Source organism: Branchiostoma belcheri, unplaced genomic scaffold, assembly GCF_001625305.1.
Source record: "Branchiostoma belcheri isolate BF01 breed outbred unplaced genomic scaffold, Haploidv18h27 scaffold40, whole genome shotgun sequence".
Classification (NCBI taxonomy): Eukaryota; Metazoa; Chordata; class Leptocardii; order Amphioxiformes; family Branchiostomatidae; genus Branchiostoma; species Branchiostoma belcheri.
Window position 1 is genome coordinate 2,129,199 of NW_017804021.1, and position 19,508 is coordinate 2,148,706.

At 43.7% G+C, this 19,508-nt stretch overlaps 1 protein-coding gene across 1 annotated transcript; it reads left to right on the plus strand.

The window, feature by feature from the left end:
* Positions 1-7,811: 7,811 nt before the first annotated feature.
* On the plus strand, positions 7,812-17,227 carry LOC109477624 (cell division cycle protein 20 homolog). Its single transcript, XM_019778967.1, has 13 exons — positions 7,812-8,021; positions 8,912-9,043; positions 9,419-9,585; positions 10,372-10,493; positions 11,177-11,309; positions 12,429-12,557; positions 12,956-13,152; positions 13,753-13,847; positions 14,615-14,727; positions 15,138-15,253; positions 15,764-15,889; positions 16,471-16,588; positions 17,042-17,227. The coding sequence occupies exons 2-13, from the start codon at positions 8,928-8,930 to the stop codon at positions 17,221-17,223; spliced, it is 1,614 nt and encodes a 537-aa protein (XP_019634526.1). The 5' UTR covers positions 7,812-8,021; positions 8,912-8,927; the 3' UTR covers positions 17,224-17,227.
* Positions 17,228-19,508: the final 2,281 nt, after the last annotated feature.

Genomic DNA, 19,508 nt, shown 5'->3' on the forward strand with positions numbered 1-19,508 from the left:
GATCGGTTCGGGATATTCCACTTTCCACGGGGGGAGCGGTCCAAATTAATAATTCCAAACATCGAATAATTGTACAATACAATTGATATATTAGTATATATCTGATTTACAGTTATAAAAATAGTTAAATAAAATGTAGTTTGTAGCCAAATTGTCTTTTTATTTCATGAAATATTGTTTGTAGGATTTTTATTTTATGAACTTCTCCCCCTGTAAGAGAATCTTGCGTCCGCGTGCAATGGAGACTTGAGGCTTGGCTCCGGCTGACTGAACAACCAAAGAAGGAAGTCAGAATGAGTCATACAGGAAACCGGGCCGGGCGTTATTGTGTAGTATATGCACGGCCATCGCAGCCAGGGATCGGGTCTCAGGCACTCAGGGTAAGCCAGGCCTCCAGGACGACCTGATCGGAGCCTGTAGCTTCCTGCCTTCGGGGGACCAGGCAAACGCAACCCGGGAACTGCCAGACAGCTTCTGCGATCATCATCAAAATTATGAAGGACCAAGTAGCCTTCGTAGCACCTGGCTTATAGAACTGGGGGTTTGGTGGTCTTCGGCTGTTTTCTGATTAGCCTCCGTAGCAGGCTTATAGGGCCTTATAGAACTGGGGGTTTGGTGGTCAGTCTTCGGCTGTTTTCTGATTAGCCCAGTTCTAAAAAAGCGGGGGTAATTCAACCAGGCCGGCTATGTTGTCAATATGCAATCAGAAAATAGCACAAAAAAGCTCCCAAAGACCCTAAAGACCCCCAAAACCTACTACCCAAAACCCCCAGTTTTTGGCATGCTATGGACTAATGGAGGCTAGTTGGTTGCCCCAGCATTCGCGATCTGCCAATAGACGGTCCGGGTTTTAGATAATGTTTATATTCTCCGTGACAGCTCGGTAACAAAAGAGGCATCCACAACGTAAACAAACCCTCCAAATGGTGGCAAACTTGGGCAGAGGGTCGGCAGAAAAAAAAAGTCGGGCGAAAAAAATTATGGAGAAGCAAAACAGGTCAAAAGGAAGTGAACTGTCACGCGGCTTTGGCGGAAAGTCACATTGATTTCACAGACTTCTCGGGTCAAATGTTTCCCCCTGGGGCGAAAAACGATCGCTTTTCTCTGTCAGCCTTCAACAAACCTGCAGCTTGAGACTATTTATATATAATCTAATCTCCTACCAGATCTTTTGTTGCCTGCAAGGCAGTATCAAATTGGCAAGACAGTATCATTTATATAGAAAATTCACATTCCTCATGAAACTCGATAATCCTCGTACTATAAGCTCCACCTGTTCTTTAAAGTTTACAACTGTCTTAAGAAGCGAGAAGAAGCAGAACCTGTACATACAGTTTTACTATAGATATATTTTAGTCTGCCATCGCTATTTGCCGTAACCCGTACTTAGGTCGCAATGTGCAAAAATGTACAATAAAAGTCTTTCATTCATTATATAATAGCAGGCCAGTATGATGAGTATCGAAACAAAAGCTACTACAGTTCCCGGTACAAAATTAAAAGCCCGAAAGAAAAAAAAAATTAAGCCAACGCCTCTACTTCGACTGTAAATCATAAGAACTTGTCCCATAGCCACGTCACAAAGATCTGCCCACGTATCAAAGGATTGAAGCCAGGGTCGCTGTTTTATTCACGGTGACCATGGATCAACATCAACCCGCATTTACATCAGCGTAACGCCGGCCTTTCAGTCCCGGAGCCGGCCCTTTCTCTCATCCATTCCTGTCCGTCAGTTTGTCAGGGACACACACAGGATCACACAGTCACACAGGGATTCATAAACACACGACACGTCTAGTCTGAATCCAGACTAATCTGGTTCGGAAAAAAACAGCGATCAAATTGAGTGAATATTTGGCCTTACGAGTTATCTGGTCATAGGATCACAACTTGTTACAACAGTAGCATAAACCAGGATTGGCGTAAAAAAAAACTGCGAAAAAAAAAAAAGAAAGCCCGATATTAAATAAAACAAAGCCTAAAACACGCCAAAAATCAGGCAAAACTCTTCTTGGATCATGGAGAGTAGCAAAATCTAGTAGTCAGCTTTCCACCGACACCCATTTGGCTAATTTCTAATAGCAACCGACTGTACTTGATGGTGACTACAGGACATGCATAAGTCTGGCCTGTATCGGACTGTTAGATGTCAGACCTTTGGTTCGTAATGAAGAATGTCAGTTTGGGGCCAGTGAACTATGTAAGTAGCGCATCGCTGAAGGGATGTGATATGTGAAATAACGCAGAGGATCGCCAGACTGTATATCTTTGCTGTGTATCTGGTAAACATGATGGTTTAGCCCGGATATCTTGTTTAGCCTCTACCAGGCGTCGGGAGGCGGCAAACTAGTCTCCACTAGACTTTTTTTGCAGGCTGAATAAATCGTAGAAATCGGCCTAAAAAGGATATTAATGGGCGAGAGAATGTAGCCGGCCGTCGACGATCAAATTGCCTGCAAACGTATAACGAAGTCTGGTGGAGACTAGCGGCAAACCATGGAGTTAAAGACACATTTAACTCCATGGGCAAACTGTACTCTCCAGCAGACCAACTCCCCCGGCATGTTATCTCTCTATTTGGCCAATTTCTACTCTTGCCAGTCGCCTCCCGAAGCCTGGTAGAGGCTACTCTTGCCAGCCACCTCCCGAAGCCTGGTAGAGGCTATAATGTTGCTATATCTTGCTGTGTATCTGGTAAACATGACAATTTAGCCCGGATATCGGACATTGCAGGAAGGGAAAACACAGTACTGTATGTTCTGTGCATGTGTTTCCTGTAGACTGCTGCAACTGGTCAAACAACAGACAAGCGGGACACTTCACAGCTATATAAAACGACTTGATATTGATTGGAAATTAATGACGTGAAATTTGAGATGAGAGTATAGCTTTAACCAAGAAAACCGCCGAACATTTTCAATTGGTGAGTGAAAAAAATGGATGGAAATGAATTAATAATGCGCGCTGACCACTAATTGACCAGTATGGGAATGTGACTTGTAACCCGATCCTTGCCGTGAAACCTGATACCCCCACAGCGCTACAAGTGTAGCAGGGCATGGCGGGGCGCTCCACGCTCCATATACACATTACTGGGTTACAGCTACTGGTTTACACACTGTGACATCTTTGTTGGATGTAGCGTCTGCTTACTAGTAACCTCTGCCAGGCTTCAGGAGGCGGCCGGAAAGAGTAGAAATTGGCAGAATATTGGCATGTTAGATTGGCCAATCATTCTGCTCTTTCCAGCCGCCTCCCGAAGCCTGGTAGAGGCTAGCGTATGTTCACGAGAAGATTTTTGGCAACAGTGGTAGATGAGACGCTCTGCATTTGCTGGCAAATGTTGGCAGCATACGCCCACAACACACTGGTCATCTGTTCTCTAATTAGCCCCCTAAACGTACTAGAAACAAACTGTGGTCTTAAGAGATCCAACAGAAGCAAACGTCATAGAAAGCAATTAAGGGCAGTTTGTACCATGTCCACACACACACACACGTCCCTCCTGGGACAGGTAGCTGCACCTGTTCCTAACCTGACAGGTGAGACAGGTGTGTGCCAAGGCTGTTTCCCCTCCCGGGCCGGTGATACCTGACGTATGTGTGACGCTCTGACGCGTATGTGACTCTCTAACACGTGTGTCGTCTGCATCTGCTGTATCTGTTCCCGGGCCACGGTAATGTATTGGGACCTGTGTCTACCTAGTATCTAGTTCTATGCCTGAATGGGTTAGGTTCAGGATCAGGCACGGTTCTGGGTAGTCTCCGCGTATCCAAGAACGTAGATTTGCTCCAGGGAAGGTTCTGGATACACGTGGACTATCCAGAACCTTGCTTGAAAGCACGGTCCTGTATTACAACGGACGCCCGGTTGAACATGTCCCCAGGCCATAGTGCCAACACTCATTAAGAACTAATGTATCCGGACCTGTGTCTAGTTCTATTCCCCAATATGGGCTATGGTTAGAAATAGGATCGGGCACGGTTCTAGATATTTAAAACTTCATAAAGCACGTTTCTGAATAAAGCACGGTTCTGGATAAAGCAGTCTGGATGAAGCACGGTTCTGGATAAAGCAGTCTGGATGAAGCACGGTTCTGGATAAAGCACGGTTCTGGATAAAGCACGGTTCTGGATAAAGCACGGTTCTGGATAAAGCGCGGTTCTGGATAAAGCAGTCTGGATGAAGCACGGTTCTGGATAAAGCAGTCTGGATGAAGCACGGTTCTGGATAAAGCACGGTTCTGGATAAAGCACGGTTCTGGATAAAGCACGGTTCTGGATAAAGCACGGTTCTGGATAAAGCACGCGTACGGTTCTGGATAAAGCACGGATCTGGATACAAAAGACGCCCTGTTGAAAATGTCCCCAGGCCAATAGTGCCAACACTCATTAAAAGAACCTTCCAGAAACCGCGTCCTCTCAACATTCTCGCCCACTCACTATTGTACACTACACTAGCACTAGCCACCCTAGCCTCCTGTGCAGGCCCCGCGGCGGTGGGGAAGAGTTTTTAACGCGTTATTCTAATATAGCCGGCCATCCTACATAGCCGCCGAGATCCGTGTACGGAACGGAACCTTCTCTCGGCGGCTATGTAGGATGGCCGGCAAATTAAAATAATGCGTTAAAAACTCTTCCCCACCGCCGCGGGGCCTGCACAGGAGGCACTAGCCGCCCGCTGTTGTGACTCAAACCACACCGATGCAGACATAAACCTGTTAGTGTGTCTATAATTAGCCCTGTACTATTAGCCTGTGAACCTGCGGTGGGACAGCATTACTCATGCTGTACTGAATGTGCAGGGCGGGTAGTTGAGCCAGGAAACATGCCAGGAAATAAAGAGAAAGAAATGCCCGACAAAACGTCGAAAAGGGGCGCCTAACATCTGCTTGGAAACTTTGAAACTTCGTTTGAAAACTGAGTTGAAACACCGTGATTATGATACCTTCGTATATTTATATTTGCCGCATAGACTTGTTTTCTTTCTTCTTCCAATCTTTCCTTCCTGTATTCTTTCGTTCTCAAGATTTTTCTTTCCTTCCATCTCTTTTCATTTGATCTTTCTACCATATGTCCTATCTTTCTGATTACGAGTAAATACAGGCATTGCAATGGAGGCAAACTGGACCCTCTATGGCCGGCCCCTGGCAAGTAAATTCTTTATAGGCCGATTTCTACTATTCATTTTGCCTGCAAAGGAGTCTGGTGGAGACTATGTAAATACTACAACGACTGGGTGATACATAACTTTCTAACAGGAGATAGACATGAAGCTAATTACCTGAAACCCCCTCCCTGACCCTTCCCCTGTCACACGACCCCTGACCCCCTCCCTGCAGGTACCCCCCAGGTAAGGAAGAATGTTCCATCCCATCAGAGTACTAGTACAATCCACATGTTGTCCGGATCACATGACAAGCCTCACGTCTCCTACAATTTGTCTCCAAGTCCAGTCTTCACTTCGGAAGAATCGTAGATCGAATGGACATGTTTTTTTCTACAGTGCGAATGTCAGCTAGCCTCTACCAGGTTTCGGGAGGCGGCGGGAAAGAGTAGAAATAGAGAGATAACATGCCGAGGGAGTTTTTGAGCATTTTGCCAAATGTCCAAAATGTACTCTCCAGCGGACCAACTGCCTCTCGGTCTACACGTTATCTCTCTATTTCGCCAATTTCTAAGAAAGACGAGCTTAAAGCTTGAGAGAGATCAGTCAGCTGTATACCTAGAAAACTTTATGGAAGAAAGCCCAAGAAACTACATGTATGTCGCTTTGATTTCCAACCTTATTCAGTAAAATTGTGTATTTTTAGGAAACTACAGCAGGTCCCTGTGCCACTGACCCTGGAATACAATCACATGTTTATGTTCCCAATCTGAAAAGAATCTATTGTTTTGGATTTGTACTGTTTTTCTAAGATCTCTCGTTCTCCACCGGTTTGTGATGTCTGCACGGCTACTGATATAACAAAGTCTTATATGACGGAAGTTAGGAATGAACCCAGTCACAGAAGCGGGCAAGGCAGTGGTTTGGTGGATAAAGGACGTTATAATAGACCATGACAGACAATGTTTAGAGTTAGATGTTAGGTGTAACAAGTCGATCGGTGTAATGTAGCCTGCTGCCGCTGCGCCGCGTGCCTGCGAAGCTGGTGTGTTAGGCCGAAAGGCGGTTATACCGACTATACAGATACAGACGCTGGTGTGTTAGGCCGAAGGGCGGTTATACCGGCTATACAGATACAGAAGCTGGTGTGTTAGGCCGAGGGACGGTTATACCGGCTATACAGACCAATGCATGGCCTGTCCTTGCCCTATATAATACCTTGATACCTTGATACCGTCTTCGGGATGAGAGGTAATCCTGTGGTGATCCCGATCTCGACTTCACTCAGTGTTATACTTTATGCTCTCCCAGTATTTGTCTAGGTTCGTCTTGAACTCATTTACTGACTCTGAGTCAATTACGGCCTGTGGTAGACTGTTCCAATCCCTAACGACCCGGACGCTAAATGACTGTCGTCTAACTCTTCCCTTGGCCAAAGGGACCTCCAGTTTGCAACTGTGCCCTCTTGTTGATCCTTCTGTTCTCTTCTTGAAGAAGGATTCGAGTTGGATTCCCTCCAGCCCTCTTGCTAGTTTGAATACCTGTATCATGTCTCATCTATAATGCCCTTGGTTGGATTCCTGGGTGCTTGATACACAGTGAATTAGTAGTTATAAAGAGCTAATCTTTCTGAAGTACACAGGAACATACAGTTATGAACTGATGCAAGAACCAAGTGTTGTGCTATCTAATTTCTTTGCCATTTTGCCATCAAAACATTTTTTTAAATGCATTTAACTAACAGACAATCTAGTGGTGCTAGAATTATAAGGCCAAGGGCTCATAATAACAGTGATAGCTAAAATTACAAACAAATTCGCGTCTAGCGCGATTGGAAAAGAAATTGGAAAAGACACTAGTCTAGTACAGAAAAGTACCTCGAAACATTTCTTTCCTAACAATTGAGTTTTGTTTTAAAAGTGCGTTTTTCTCACTGCGCTCAGTTCACACAAAAAGCCCTTTGCACTGTTGGAGTCACGGTTTTTTGTAACAGAAGGGTTTGTGTTTTTAGACCACCAGCTCGCAATGCTCGTTAGGAAATAGGTCAGCAGAAATGGAGCGTCGACTTTTACCACTTCAAATGCTAGCCTCCGTAGCAGGCTTGTAGAACTGGGGGTTTGGTGGTCTTCGGCTGTTTTCTGATTAGCCTCCGTAGCAGGCTTATAGAACTGGGGGTTTGGTGGTCTTCGGCTGTTTTCTGATTAGCCCAGTTCTAAACGGGGGTAATTCAACCAGGCCGGCTATGTTGTCTATATGCAATCAGAAAGTAGCACATAAAAGATCCCAAAGATCCTGAAGACCCCCCAAACCCCCAGTTTTTGGCATGCTGTGGAGGCTATTCAAATGCCAAAGAGCGTATAACTGAGGACGTACTAGTAATAGCGCACTGTAATACCACTTTTCATTACAAGGTGGCGCTATGAAAGGAACGCGGAAGTGTGTTTGGGCATTTAAAAGCAGCGCACAGTACCCTGGGTACGGGCTGTATTGTAATCGACCGTTTTTCTTGCTCTTGGGCACCAGTTGATATCATTGAATATCAAATTATTATGATATATTTATAATTGATACTCTGTAAGGGCCGATAATCTTGAAAAAAGTGGAAAATATGACAAAATATTAACGCTAGCGCACCACGATATCCTGGGTACAAGTTGTTTGGACGCTGACCAATGAGAGCGCGAGTTTGGCGGAGCCTGACCAATCAGCGGCCGGCGTGGGTTCTACCGGTGCATTCAACCTGAATCCAAGCGTTTGGACGCTACTTACATCCGTCTATGCGACAACAGAACGAGTTTTTCTTGCTTCCCGGAGAGAATTTCACGTTTCCAAGCTCAAAGGAGCCTTGTAGAAAGCGTAGATTGTACAAGAAGAGTAGATTTTCCGAGAAATAACCTTGGTAGCAGCGTTTTGAGGTGAGTAAAGGGTGCGTGTTTGGTCGGAAAGGGGGAGGGGGGCTTGGTGGGAAATTATTTAAATCCCCCGGTTGTAACTGCTCAGTTTCAGCAACAAATATTTCTTCTTTTTTTCCCCATTAGGTGAAAATTCTACAGTTCAAAACTTGCAGCTTACGCCTGTATCTCGTAGAGATTTTTTTCTTGGCTATGGTCTGTGGAATATTGTTGATTATGTCGCCAGGACCTACACAGGACAGCTCCTTGGCTCCAGATCCAACATACTAGTCTGGATGCTAGACTGTTTCCAGATCCAACATGCTAGCCTGGATACTACGCACAGGCCAGATCCTCGGCTTCAGGACCAACAAGCCCCCGAGGAAATTTTGTCACAACCCCCTCCCCTTTGACTTCAAACTCTGGGCCTGGCTTGCTTTGGGTCTGGCATCCAGGCACAAAAAAATTGATAACGGTAGATAATTTACTCGGCTCAGAACCAAGAGGTGCTGGGTTCGAATCCTGCTACATCTACATGCAAGTTCCAAGTTCTACATCTACAGACTACAGGCATATAGTAATATGAGACAAAGTGCCTCACGGCACATCGCTTGCCTTCCTGATACCCTGTGTGCCATGTACACGCATGTTAATGTTGTGCCCTTGGGAAAGGCACTTTTCATGACTTTCCTCAATTTGCTCTAGCCTGGGTGCCACCCAATTTGTAACAGCAACCCTGAAACAATGGGGTTGCAGTTACAAATTGGATGGAACCCAGGCTATCTTTGGAATCGCTTTAGGTGAAAATGAGTACTAGTATACCAGAATGATCGTAATAATTTATCAAGATTGTGGGCATTAAAGGAAAACCAAACCAGGCTAATGCTTACCGTGTGTTTTGTCTCTCTCCACAGCTAACCCCTGTCCGCCATGTCTCACCTGAAGTTTGAGAACGACGTGAACCAGCTTCTGCGTCTGGACTCTGCCTTTACGGACGGACCTGTGCCGAGATGGCAGCGCAAAGCTATGGAGACCAGCAGGTGCAGGTGAGTAGAAAAATTAGGTGCCCAAAAAAGTTTTTGGGTGCACAATATAAAACAAAACACAATATAATTACAGATCTTACTGCTCCTCTTCTAAGCTTGAATCTGAAATGGGAGATAACTTCAAAATCTTACACAAGTAGTACAACAAAGATTTGAATATTTTTCTGACACTTAGATGCCAAGAATATCTATACTATTATACATTTACATGTACAAAAATACCTACAAAAATATTTGGGTGCGCCAGTGCACCTACAGAAAAAATCTGGGTGCACAGCTCCAATTTTGGCTCCACCAAGGTGCACATGCACCCAGTATTTCCAACCCTGAATACTAGTATACCATGCATGTTCTAACTGCCCTATTATCCAACAGTGGACCGAGTAACAACACATCGCTGAACTCCAGCTGTAGGAACATGTCCCTGAATGTGTCAGGCTGCACACCCATGAAGACATCCAACCGAGGCTCCGCCAAGACTCCCTCCCACACACCTGGCAGGGCCAAGACACCCAAGAGCGGCCGCAAGTCTAAAACACCAGGTGAGGTCTTACAACTCACCTGTACATATAGAATACAACACGGTGTATTCCGTATCACCCGAGGTACCAGCCCGACCGCGCGTCGGATCGCCCGACGACCGAAGGCCGGAGGGAGATCCGATCCGCGAGAGGGCTGGGACCGAGGGTGATGCGGAATACACCGTGTTGTATTTTATTTATGTCATACCAACCCAAGAAAACACGCCTTTCAATGCGAAATGAGCGAAAATTTGGTGTCCCTAAACCCAACAAATGCAACAACATCAATTCCAACGTCTGAATTTTGTATTCGAATTTTCGAAAGCGGTGCAAGCGGTTAGGGCAAAACGCGTTCGAATCGTTCTATGGAACATTTGGAAGGCCCGGGCTGTACGCGTTAAGAACCCCCGGGCCGTACCGCTAGTTATCACACGGGCCGGAACACCCGTATCGAACGTAATCGCGGCCCAGGTAGGACATAAATGTAGCATATAGGCTATAGCCAAAAGTATTGTGTTTGAAGCCCTATATTGACTTGTTCATATTGCAGCAGTTTTGCTCACATATTATTTGATTTGAAAGAGCAGTGTCCCTTATGTGTGTATTGTGGCATCCCAGGTTCATAACTGAGTGTCAAACTGCTTTGTGGCATAACATCCCAGATGCCACATTGTATCACTGTTGCAGTTTGAAAAATAAATACTTGTAAAATCCAGTACTGAGTGCTTTTAGCCATGTATCATGTGAACTTCAATCTTCCTGTGAAAATGAGATGTTTCCCTAAAATTGTTTCTCCATATGCATCAGGAAAACCCAAGACCCCCGGTGGAAATGCTAAGACGCCCAAAACCCCGACAGCCGACCGCTTCATCCCCAACAGAAGCGCATCAAACTTCGAGCTGGGACATTTCAAGTGCAACAATGACAAGGTCTGTGGAGAAGGTGGTGAAGATTGTGACTGATAGTTATACACTGGTTACTTGTTATTGTTGGGGGCTGTTTCAACTAGGGACAAGGTATTTTGTGTATTTTTTCCCCTTGACTTTTTGATAATGCCATTACAATACTGGTAGGGACATAACAAAGTTTAAAACTTCATTTGTTTCTTTACAAAATTGGGCCCTCAAAATGCAGGAAATGATGTTGCAAGGTGTTATGCATTTTACAATTTTCCAGGGGAGAATGCCCATGGACCCCTCTACAATACTTGTGCCAACTAAAGGTCTCACTATGCTGTGAAAAAATCTTAGGGGAGAGGTGCTCCCTAATTGGTTCATGAAAAATCAGCCAATTTTCAGTTAGTGAGTGAGTGTGTGTTAGTGAGTAAGTGTTAGTGTGTTAGTGAGTAAGTGTTTGTGTGTTACCTGTACAGATCCATGTAGATGAAGAAGTTCTGAGCCCCTCCAAGCAGCAGTACCAGGAGGTCATGAGTGAGAACCTGTTAGATGTGTGTTAGTTACCGAGTGTTAGTGTGTGTTAGATGTGTGTTAGTGAGTGAGTGTTTGTGTGTTAGTGAGTGAGTGTGTGTGTGTGTTAGATGTGATGTGTGTTAGTGTGTGAGTTTGTGTTAGATGTGTGTTAGTGAGTAAGTGTTTGTGTATTACCTGTACAGATCCATGTAGATGAAGAAGTGCTCAGCCCCTCCAAGCAGCAGTACCAGGAGGTGATGAGTGAGAACTTGAACGGAAACGTCGTCAACAGCAAAATCCTCGCCTACAAGAACAAGGCACCGCAGGCTCCAGAAGGTAGGGGGCGCTGTTGTGTGTTAGATGTTGTTTGGTTTGATTTTGACACTATTGCCACAATGCAAAAGGCTTTTGTTTGGGGTTTTCCCCTCAGGATACATTGAAAAGTGATATGTATCCCCTGGTGAAATAAATAAACGAACAAAACAGTACAATTGGAACACAGCTGACAGGCAGCATACAGGGGTAACCTAGGATGGTTCTCCTGTCGGTTTCCTTAGGAATGTTTTGGCTGCTTTCAGTAGCCCTCATTGGGGTATCACCAGCAGACCAGCCCCCTGCTGTAGTGCATTGCACAATTGTGTGTCGCCCAAGGGCTACGAAATGGAGATGGGCACCACCCTACGCTCGGGCAAGAGCACGGGAGACCTTCTTCTTCTTCTTCATTGGGGTATAGATGTTGAATGACATTAAATAGAAACTACTAGTAAGGCCATGTTGATTTGATTATATGGATGACATCCGCGCGCGCATGAATTTTCGGCCGTTTCCAAAAAAAAAGTTTTCAACCATACTGTAAATCGTACAAAACAGCTGCAAAATGAGCAAAAAATGTACCATAATTTACAAAAAAAAAATTAATAAAAACTACACCAATGTCATGGCAACAACAATGTCGTAGAATGCCAAAATCAAACGAAAAAAGACGAAATTGTAAAGAAATGAACTTGAAGACTAGATTATTCGCCAAACCATATTCTGTGCCACTTGCTCAACCCTCATGACCACGTAGATTTCGTAATGAAACGAACTTTTTTTTGCAAAACTTTTTTTTTATTCGCACGCGCGCATCAGTTTTGGGGCTCCCGGAGGATGTCATCCATATAATCAAATCAACATGGCCTAAGCACTTTTGGGTTCTCCAGAACTTCTTGAAAAATATTAGCAAGATTATTCATTGTAAAGCCATTAAGAGAGAAAACTATTGCTTGCAAGTAAAGTTTGTCATGAAACTTCAGAGTGTGGCTCTGGCGAGAATTTTGCCTGCCTGATTCAGAATGCTGCATGCTATTTCTAAAGAATATGATATTATAATGATGATATTTTACTCCACAACAGGGTACCAGAACAACATGCGAGTGCTGTACAGTAATATTGAGTACATGTACTGTTATACAGGCTACCAGAACAACATGCGAGTGCTGTACAGCCAGACTAAGACTCCCTCCTCCACCAGGAAGGTGACCAGGCACATTCCTCAGGTCCCAGAGAGGATCTTAGACGCACCGGAGATTCTAGACGACTACTGTAAGTCTTTAATTCAAAGTCATGGTGTCAGACTGGACCTGTTTTATGTACCATGATGTGATTTTTGGAATGTTTTAGAATCCTGTAATTTTGTCCTCTACAGACAGCTTGAAAGCTGTTAGCATTGAGCCATATCAAATATAACTTCTTGCCTCGAGCATGAGAAAAGTCACAGTGGGTGTTAATAATTTTTATGAATATTTTGGAAATAATCTGTTATATACCGTGGTTTTATGTTAAAAATTTAGGTATCTTAGAATTCTTTGTTGTTGTTCCCCCAGACTTGAACCTGCTAGCCTAGAGCGGAAAAACCACTTGGCCAAAGTTTTACTGAATAATCACAGTGTTTACCTGGATGTTTTTTATGCAAAATTCTGAAACGTTCTTTTTTTCTCCAGACCTGAACCTGCTGGCCTGGAGCCGTAACAACCACCTAGCGGTTGCGCTGGGGAACAGCGTTTACCTGTGGAACGCCGGGACAGGCGAGATTCAGCAGCTCATGTCCATGTCGGGGCCCGAGGACTACGTCTCCGCTGTTTCGTGGATCGCTGAGGGGAACTTCCTCGCGATCGGCAGCAGCAATGCTGAAGTACAGGTGGGTGCAGTAATGCTCATCTACAGATAGGGGGAGCTTCTTACAAGCTCACACACATGTAACAGGGAGGACTAAGTCTCTGCTGTCTCGTGGATCGCCGAGGGGAACTTCCTCGCAATAGGTAGCAGCAATGCTGAAGTACAGGTGGGTGCAGTAATGGTCATCTACAGATAGGGGGAGCTTCTCTCACTCACACACACACACACACGCGCGCGCGCGACAGGGAGGACTACGTCTCTGCCGTTTCGTGGATCACAGAGGGGAACTTTCTGGCTATAGGCAGCAGCAATGCTGAAGTACAGGTGGGTGCAGTAATGCTCATGTACAGATAGGGGGAGCTAATGTTCAGTGCAGTTTCTTTGTGAACATGACAACTCCAAAAGTTCTTTCCAGAGTGATTTCTTGTGTTTTTTTTTCTCACACATGTTCATACTGTGAATATAATTTCTTTGATTCTTCAGTGTCAAGATTTTCCTAGTTTACACTTTGATAAACAATTAACAGGGTGGAATTTTCTGATATTCCAATACTTCCACAAACCCATTAATTTTACCCAGTTTTCTGATTGAACCCCTGTTATAACTTGCCTGTCTGTTTCAGCTGTGGGACGTTGCTGCCCAGAAGAGAGTGAGAAACATGACCAGTCAGTCCTCTCGGGTCGGGTCTCTCGACTGGAACGTCTACATCTTAAGCAGGTCAGGAAAAGTCTTACACTGTGTCTTAGGAAACACCAGGTTAACTTGTTGGTTATTCACAGCCAGATTTAACAATGTGAATTGTGTTACAGAAGTGGAAGATGAACATGAAAACAGTGTGAAAGCGAGTTGGTCAGTACCTTGATACACACACTTTAAGGGAGTGTATGTACTAACGTAGAAGCTAGTTTTCCTTCAAAACCCCTGTTCTCATCTCAACCACTTGCTACATTTTTGCTGTCACTTTTCTCTATTAACTGTCAAGTCTGCCCGCTAGCTGCTTTTCATTGAGATCATAAGAGAAGAGGTCAGGGTCCAATACAGGTTACATGATTGAGGTCCTACCAACAACTGATGTTTATGAAATGAAATGATTTTTATTGCATATTATTAGGCAAAATCCAGTATTGAAATCATACTACTACAACAGTCTCAAGTTAGAATATGTAGAACCTGTAGCACTAGGTTTTCTAAATGGGGAAATAAGGGAGCTGCTCCCTCATGTAACCAGCCAGCTCCCTCATAAATTTTCAGATCGAACCCTATGTGGCTACATACTAGTACAGTACACAACATTTTAAGTCTTTTTCCAGTGAAAATTTAAAAACAAAACATCATAAAAACGCATTCTAACATTACCAACTGTTTTTTACTCTTGTAAAAACAGTTGCTTTGCTCCCTCACCAAGCTAGTGTTCTGCTCCCTCATGCTAAATTTTTCTAGAAAAACCCCTGTTTAGTGTTGATTATCTTCTCCTCTTTCCCCAGTGGTTCCCGCGCTGGCACGATCCACCACCACGATGTGCGGATAGCGGACCATCACGTGGCCACGCTGGACGGGCACACACAGGAGGTCTGCGGACTCAGGTGGTCACCCGATGGTAGGCCGGAATATCTTTCTCAATTAGTAGACTCATGAAGACTAAAAGTTAAAACAATAAAGCAGTAAGAAGAGTCTTAATTTTTACATTTCAGTGAATTTAGATACTAGTTATCATTCAGCTAACTACCAAAGTTGTTCATTACACAGTATCTAGATAGTATTAAGAAATTAGCTACAACAAGAGTTGTGGACTGAAGTGCAGATCAGTGCAGATGTTTCTACTTAGATGGTGGGGAGGATTTCTCAACAAGTAGACTCAAACTCATCATCATCATCAGACTCAAACTAAAGCTGCATTAACCTACCTAACTTGTAGGACAAAGCCTAGATAGCACTAGTGAGGGTACCAAAGTACACAAGGCCTAGGGTTTTATACTTTGTTGTACCAATAAAGTGTGTTTATTTCAGGGCGCTACCTGGCGAGTGGTGGAAATGACAACCTGCTGAACATCTGGGGTTACCAGTGCACACGGGAAGGGAACACCCCCATACATAGCCTTACACAGCACCAGGCAGCAGTCAAGGTAAGGACATGGGGGGGGGGTACCAGTGCACACGGGAAGGGAACACCCCCATTCACAGCCTTACACAGCACCAGGCAGCCGTCAAGGTAAGGACATGGGGGGAGGGGGAAAGGGGTTACCAGTGACCACTCCTAGAACTAGGTAAGAACATGACAATACATGCTTGTAGTGCCTGTAGCAAGGTAAGTGTGTAATTAATTGTGCTACATTTCCTTTTCTTAAGGCACTACTGCATGTGTGTGTGTGACAAATTCTCAAGATGTTACAAAATTATTCTCAGGCACTGGCAAGCTAGTCTGTAAACATACTTGTGTTCTGCTGTTTTCAGCTACCTTTTTTTTGCTGCAAAGAATCATAAGCTGTTCTGTAATTTTTCAGGCACTATCCTAGTGTTCATGGCAGGCCAGTTTATGATAGTTAATAACTTATTTGTTCTGTAATTTTTTGGGCACTCTTGTGGTGCCCATGGCAGGCTAGTCTGTAATCGTTATTTGTTTTGTAATTTTTCAGGCGCTATCGTGGTGCCCGTGGCAGCCCAGTGTGCTGGCCAGCGGAGGCGGGACGGCCGATCGCTGTATTCGCTTCTGGAACGCCAACACGGGGCACTGCCTCAACACCGTGGACACCAAGTCACAGGTACACTAACTAACAAACTAACATGCTGTTGTCATGGGAACACAAACAAACATGCTGTTGTCATGGGAACACAAATAAACATGCTGTTGTCATGGGAACACAAATAAACATGCTGTTGTCATGGGAACACAAATAAACATGCTGTTGTCTTTGGGACAATAACTAATATTTTGGAAATTGAAACTAGAAATATTTGGAAAGGTTTGATTTTCCCACTTTTTTGCAATAACCTGTCCACTGCAAAATCGTGACACCGTGAATGTATTTTTGTGCTACAGGATAGTTTTGTCTACCAACTTTTAACACATGTACAACAAAAACCTTCTTTCCAATTCTTGAACAAACAAATTAATGAATTTACAGTGAATAAGTGTATTTGTATGTTTATTTCATATGCAGCATTGATGCATAAAATATAGAAAAGAATAAACCATGATCAAACACCAGTCTTTGCAAACACTTTTGCTTCAGTTAAATTTTACACCAGAACACGAGTAATGCTTACCCTACACCTCAGTAACACCTGTACTGCTTACCTGTACTTACCTGTACACCTGAAGACTAACACCTTGTGTCCCCAGGTATGCTCCATCCTGTGGTCTAAGGAGCACAAAGAGCTGATATCAGGACACGGCTTTGCCAACAATCAGCTCATCATCTGGAAATACCCCACTATGGCTAAAGTCACGGAGCTCACAGGTCGGTAAACTTGGTAGTTTTGGATACATATGTGTGTCTACATGTAGATAGATGTAGGATCCAGTATTGGATTATACTGCTGCAGGGTCAACAGTAGTTTTCTCTAAGTGGCTGTACTGTGTGTTGTGGTAATACTTTTAGATAGGTATCAATGATAGATTGCTCCACTGTGCTGCAGCGCCCCCAGTTGATCAGTTTGGAAACTGCAGCATGAAAAACGATGATCATCCTTTTGCATAGGGTAGAAATTGAATCCATTACCGTTAGTTTAAGCACCGTATTTAGCAGTTTTCACACTTTTTTATCAGTTAGATGACATTTTCAGCAGTTAAGTCACATTTTCTAGCAGTTAGATCACATTTTTTAGCAGTTAGATCACATTTTTCTCTCTCACATGTACTAACAATGTGAAGTTGGGGCTAATAGTAACAACCCCCCTCCCGTTCTGTGCAGGTCACCAGGCGCGTGTGTTGCACATGTCGATGAGTCCGGACGGCACGACCGTGGTCTCCGCCGCGGCCGACGAGACGCTGCGACTCTGGAAGTGTTTCGCCGTCGACCCGCAGAAGAAACCAGCGCAGAAAAGCCACCCGGACAAGAAAACCAACACTCTACTGCGGCAGCAAATCAGATAACTATAAACGGTCAGCATTTCAGTTAGCACCCACTACAGTGTCACTGACAAAAGGTAGTGGATGCTACCTGAAACGTCTGACCATTTCCAAATCATATCTAGTTTCTTGAGGAACTGTTTTTGGCAGATCTTATTACCTGGATGTCTAACCTTCACTGCAATATGGAGCATCAGCAGAATGGGGTAGGTTCATAGGTCAACTACAGAGGTTCATAGGCCAACTGCAGGAGGTCAAATGTCAGCTACAGGGGTTCATAGGTGAACTGCAGAGGCTTTATAGGTCATAAGCTTCGGCAAATGCTTACTGCGATGCGATGCTTGCTTTTGTAAATGTATTAGGGAGTACCTGTACAAGTTATAACCTAGTTTGGATACTATGAAGCCATTTTGTTGACTTGCTTGTATACTTGTACAGTTTAGCACCTTGTCCTTATAGTGAAGTTGTTTTTTTAACACCTTGAATGTGCATACTGCCACCAACGGGCCAGGCTAAGTTATAATGTTGGTCTTCCGGGTAGCTCCGTACGCTTCAGAAGGACAGGAAGTTGTACCAACTGCAATGACAACAAGGATCGAATAAAGACTTACCATCTTTATAAATTCTTCTTGTAGTCCTGGTTCTTCTTAAAACAATAACTTTATTCTTTAGTATTTTCAAAATAAGGTTAACATTAGTAAGGACACAAAACTCACAAAAACAACAAGTATTCAACTGTTGATACTTTAGTGCTTTAATTTATTTCTACTTTGCACACCATCAGGCTGACTTGGTACTAGTATTTTCTTTAAAATCTTTGTCCACCCCCAAAACATAATGGTCTATCCCTACAGTTCTTCAAGCTAAACTTAAAGAGACCAGGAACATGTGTCTCCATATTGGAGTATAAATCAAGGTCAGAGTGGGTTTGAAGGTCGTTGGTTCAGTGGCCTGGTTTGTGTCAGCAAGACAGATGGTACAGTTAGTACAGTAGTCTCTTCCAGGCTTCTTAGGGCTGTAAAATACAGCAGGCTGCTTTAATAGGATACACTAGTTTTAGGGTTGTTAGTTCTGGGTTTCAAGAATTAAAGTCTTTCTTGGAAGGTAACATGAAAACAGTGTACTTGTACATAATGGTACAGTTTTAGGAAGCAAGTATGGTCAGATAAAATTTTTCTGCCTGTCTGCTGTGTTTCATGTTCTTTGGATGAATTTTTACTTGAAAGTGTCTGTATAATCTCGAAGCAGATAGACCTTCTGGTGGCTCAAATTGTTGACAAGACAGTATGCAATACGTTTAGATGGTAAAAAAAAGATAACAGTAAAAAGAAAGCTGGATAAAAACACCTAAAAAGGATTTTAAAAAAGCCAAAGTCTAAACTTCTGATTGGAGAGTAGGTCTAAGAAACAAGAAAAGATGGTGTGGCCTTATCACCTAAAAAAAACCCAAAGCCTAAAGTTCTCACTCACTCTCTCCCATAGCTTAGTTCTAAAGTCCTAAAAGTTGGTGTGGCCTTTACAGTAACCGCCTAAAAAAACCCAAAGTCTAAAGTTCTGCTTCGTAAGAAACAAGGCGATGTATTGGTGTGGCCTCAGGGTAATCTCCAAGCAGATCTTTTGGTGGCTAGAAAAAAAGCATCAAATTGGCAATATCCAAAACTCCACCCTTGGCTATAAAAATGCCTAAAAAGACTTAATAACCAAAGCCAAAACTTTCAATTGGAGAGTAGGTCTGAGAAACAAGGCGATGTATTGGTGTGGCCTTACCACCTAAAAAACCCCAAACCTTAAGTTCTGCTTAGTGAGAAACAAGGCGATGTGTTGGTGTGGCCTAAATAGGCTTTACAAAAATAAGCCAAAGTCTAAACTTCTGATTGGAGAGTAGGTCTGAGAAACAAGGCGATGTATTGGTGTGGCCTTGCTGCCGATATAATACAGGCTGTTTTGGCAAACTTTCCTATTTACACAGCGGCCGGCAGCGACTAGGATGTGGACACGTCTTCACGAGGACACTTAAGTAGGAATTACGGCCACTTAAAGACGTGTTTGGTCTTTTCCCGACTCCCCGGCCACGTCTATCTGAGGCCACACCACCTTAATTTCTTGGTTAACAGATTTGCCCGCTTCATTTTTTTCTGATTTGCAAATAAAAATAAAAATTCAGAATCAAGTGCAAAATGCTCATATTTCAGTTATTCCATCTTTCAATGCAATGGTATCATTAAAAGTTCAAAATTCATTGTTTGAATTTTGAACCAGCCTGGTGTGTTGAGTTCATGGCTCCTATCGTGCCATTTTGGGCCATAATA